At 37.1% G+C, this 3,749-nt stretch overlaps 1 protein-coding gene across 1 annotated transcript; it reads right to left on the bottom strand.

The window, feature by feature from the left end:
* Positions 1-1,457: 1,457 nt before the first annotated feature.
* On the bottom strand, positions 1,458-3,414 carry LOC111615223 (tissue alpha-L-fucosidase-like). The gene is made up of 3 exons (XM_023356633.1): positions 2,974-3,414; positions 1,734-1,840; positions 1,458-1,664 (listed from the first exon to the last, which is right to left on the bottom strand). Exons 1-3 carry the CDS (start codon positions 3,303-3,305, stop codon positions 1,492-1,494), a joined length of 612 nt encoding a protein of 203 aa, XP_023212401.1. The 5' UTR covers positions 3,306-3,414; the 3' UTR covers positions 1,458-1,491.
* Positions 3,415-3,749: the final 335 nt, after the last annotated feature.

Consider the following 3,749-nt stretch of genomic DNA (forward strand, 5'->3'; position numbering starts at 1 on the left):
CAAAATCACAAATGATTCTGCATCTCACTTAAAACCCAGATCTGGCACCAGATTTTTCCTTCTCAAAAAGTACTGTTAAAGGATATGTCATAATGTGAGGATTCAGACTCTTTTGGGAGTTTTAAAGGCTTAAAACGTTATAAAATTCTTTTCATCATTATTTTCCTTCTTCCTCCAGTTTTGTTGAAGCTAGACCTTTTGCCTCCTCAGAGTACTGCATCACTTCGAAAGGTGATCTTCTAGACTTCCTCAGTCATCCTAAACGTCTTTGAAAGTTCTCCCCTCGCAACAGGGGATTACCCAATTCCACCTTCACTATAATGTACAAATCAGTAGCCAATTAGCAAGAATCTCCACCTGTCACAACGTAGAGAGTAACAAAAACGTCAACACAATCATCACCCCGTTGGTGCACGGATGTTCTGATCTTAGCCACCTGTGGTAATTAATTTAGGAAGTTGACAGCTGTTGTCAAATTTATGATGGGAAAGTGTCACAATATCGTAAACAAGTCTAGCCGCAAAGGCAATGGCATCAGATTTTCCCCCAATGATTGTCCCTCCGGGACGTGTATAAGAAGGGGTCGCACTTGCACCTCGAGGCAGACAGCTGAAGCGGACACAGCCAGTCAGACAGCAGCACAGACACAGCTGGCAGACACCCACCGCGGACATCAGGGAGACACCATTCTGTCTGTCACAACCCTGCCTTCCCGCCATAATCACCTGATTGAAAGGAAAGGACCACCAATACGGGTTCGTTTTTACCCATGTCCCATAGAATGAGATCGGAAATCCGTGAGTTAATCAACTATCCACATTTTGATGTTCTCTCTTCTTCGTTCCTCATCACTATCTCGATCATAGCTTAAGCTTTATGTCTTTAGAGTTAGATCTTAGTTAGTTTTAGAGTCTTATTAGACGAATTATTCCATTATTGTAACCTTTTTGATTTGTATTCGTTTGTATAAGTTTAGATAATTAAATACGTTATTTTTATATTAAATACTGTGTCATTCTTGAGTAGAGCCAGTACTTTGTCACGATCTCACTCTCCCTCACCACTCACATTTTAGCCCTCCTATACAGCCATTTCTGACAGAGCCGCCAATAAGTGGGGAGGAGCTTGACGCTCTACCACCTCGGTTCTCACAGTAAGATCAACTTTGTTTTGATGTTAAAATTCTTGTGCTGTTTCAGTATATAAAAAAAAATCACAGGATGGTCCACTAATTATGCATACAGTTTAAATGGGGAGGGGATTGTGAAAAATACAACGTTGTACACAACAGAAAGGGAGGGGGATAAAGGCATCATCGAGGTTTGTACACATCTTTATACACAATGAAAACAAAGGGGATCAAAAGTGGCTCAATAATTGTACACAAACTTGACAGTCTGCTTTTGAACTGTATACCTTAATGGACAGTATGCTGAAAAGTGTACATGTACAATCAAAATAAATAACTTTACATAAACAGAAACCTGTTTATCAATCGACCCTCATATGTATAAATAATAAGAACCTACTTACGTCAACAAAATATCTAGTAGTCCATTTGTTACTTTTGTCCGTCAGATAAAGTGGATGAAACCAATCTAGCAACGAATGGTAGACTCCAAAATGCATATGTTTGTATTTACGAACGGCTTTAGCCAAATCACCTAAAACACAAGAAGTAAGGAAATTTTAAAAATTGGTATTTCAAGTTTAAAAAATATAAAATTACAAACCTAAGAGATCTCTATTAGGACCTAAATCCATGGCATTCCAGTTCCAGGAAAATTTGGAAGGCCACATTGTGAATCCTTCATGATGTTTACTTGTAAGGACAACATATCTGAAAGATAAAAGTGTTATATAACAAGAAAAATATGATTGTCATCAGTGTCTCCTTTCTTTTAGGTACTACATTTGTTCCTGGGCCATGTTAAATGCTACTAGTCATAAACAAACCTGATTGCATAAAGTTACTTATTGTCAGTAACATCCTAAAGTACATGCTACAAAGCTACAAATATTATGTCTTGTAGCTTGTAATCTTTATAAAACAGAGCTTGGTGCATACTCTTAATTTGTGTCGGTAGCAACAAGTACATCGACCCTCCCAGAAAATTTTGGCACCCAAGTCAAACCAAAGTATGGTGACAACATGCTTATATTCAATTCTTTATATTCAACACACTTATATCTCTGTAAATATTTTAATATCCCTTCCAATTTGGCAGCCAAGTCACCTTGCTACCTCGTTCGTTATCATGGTTCCATCGAGGATATTAAATAATACAAAGTTATTTGGCAATCATGTCGGACAGAATGAATTGGTTTGGAAAATGAAAGTATGTGTTATTATTCACATTGCTCAACACTTAAACATTCTGGATATTTGGAAGTGGGGCAACGGAGCAGTAAGTTTTTCTGCCCTTCTCTTGCCGCATCTTATTAGTTTAACTTCTTGATAATTTATTAAGGTAATAATTTGGCACATTGATTTTAACACTAGTTTTCTGATACACATTCTTGGTACAAATGTCACAAAACTATATTGCAGTAATATAAAATAATCCAAAGCAAACCTGTTAACAGTGAGTAATACTCCTAACAACCATGCCAAATAACTCTGTTTATTCCAATTATAGAAATATTATTTACTAATAACACAGTTAACACTTGATTAACACAGACTTTGGAACTTGATAAGTAACCTTATAGACAACAAAGATTTAAATCTCTGTCACTATGATAAAACCACTGTCAATTTATTATTCATTATGGGGCTTAAATCCCTTACAAGTATGATTATAATAATAAAAACAAATGTAATTACTTCGAAGCATCTAGTATATGTATTTTGCTCTCCCAAACTGTGGTTCGCGATATACACAGAAGGGGGATGACGAATTGTTTTGGTTATGGTATTGTATAGGGGGAGAAACGTGTAGGTAGTTAAACTGAGATAAAAATAAACCTCACCTGGCTCCTGATGCATTAAATATCTCGCCCCAATGATCCGGATCATAAAATTCGGTTGTGAACATAGGGCCAAAATCTTGATAAGTGAAGTTAGGTCTGTAGTTTTGTCTCATGAACTCCATATACTGGGGTGTCTTGTCGCTCCAGTACATCCAGAACCATTCGGATCCAAAGCTAGGTACAGAATACAATCCCCAGTGAAGGAATATACCGATTTTACTCTTATCGAACCATTCGGGAAGGGGTCTACTGTCTAACGATTCCCAATTTGGTTGATAATTGGCTGCTGTAAGGTAGACAAACACCAGCAGACAGCAGAGACGTAGCGACATGTCTATGCTTCGAGCGAACTGACCCCGCTCCCCCAATACAAAGTTCGAATGCGCTTTATCGGGTTGGAAGTTGAGCTATATCGGGTCTGAGGTTAAGTGTCTGTCACATGCGTGTTGTATATGCTACGTAGGGAAATTAAATGACTCATTATTCAATTTATTACTTTGACTTGTTAGTATAATTAAATTAGTCACGGGTTCGGATGTTGAAATATAATTTAATTAATTATATTTAAAGGTTTTTATAAGTTTTTTTTGTGTGTGCAAAGAGGCAGATGGAGCATTTCTTTACAAAACTTACGTGACGTCAATGAAAAACTAATCTTTATATATTTTTGGGATGAATTCAAATTGCATACCTATACATTCCCACTGCCGTCTGTCTGTCCGTCCGTCCTATCTAACTGCATGAATAATGGAGTTAAGATAGATGAAAAACGAGAC

This window comes from Centruroides sculpturatus, unplaced genomic scaffold, assembly GCF_000671375.1.
Source record: "Centruroides sculpturatus isolate CEXI.00-Female unplaced genomic scaffold, Cexi_2.0 scaffold2387, whole genome shotgun sequence".
NCBI lineage: Eukaryota > Metazoa > Arthropoda > Arachnida > Scorpiones > Buthidae > Centruroides > Centruroides sculpturatus.

Excerpts from the sequence above, each read along its gene's own strand:
- LOC111615223 (XM_023356633.1), bottom strand. The coding sequence starts at position 3,305 with ATGTCGCTACGTCTCTGCTGTCTGCTGGTGTTTGTCTACCTTACAGCA. Across the intron at positions 1,841-2,973 it reads TTTAATGCATCAGGAGCCAG|ATATGTTGTCCTTACAAGTA; the intron begins GTGAGGTTTATT and ends TTTATCTTTCAG. Across the intron at positions 1,665-1,733 it reads TCCTAATAGAGATCTCTTAG|GTGATTTGGCTAAAGCCGTT; the intron begins GTTTGTAATTTT and ends CTTGTGTTTTAG.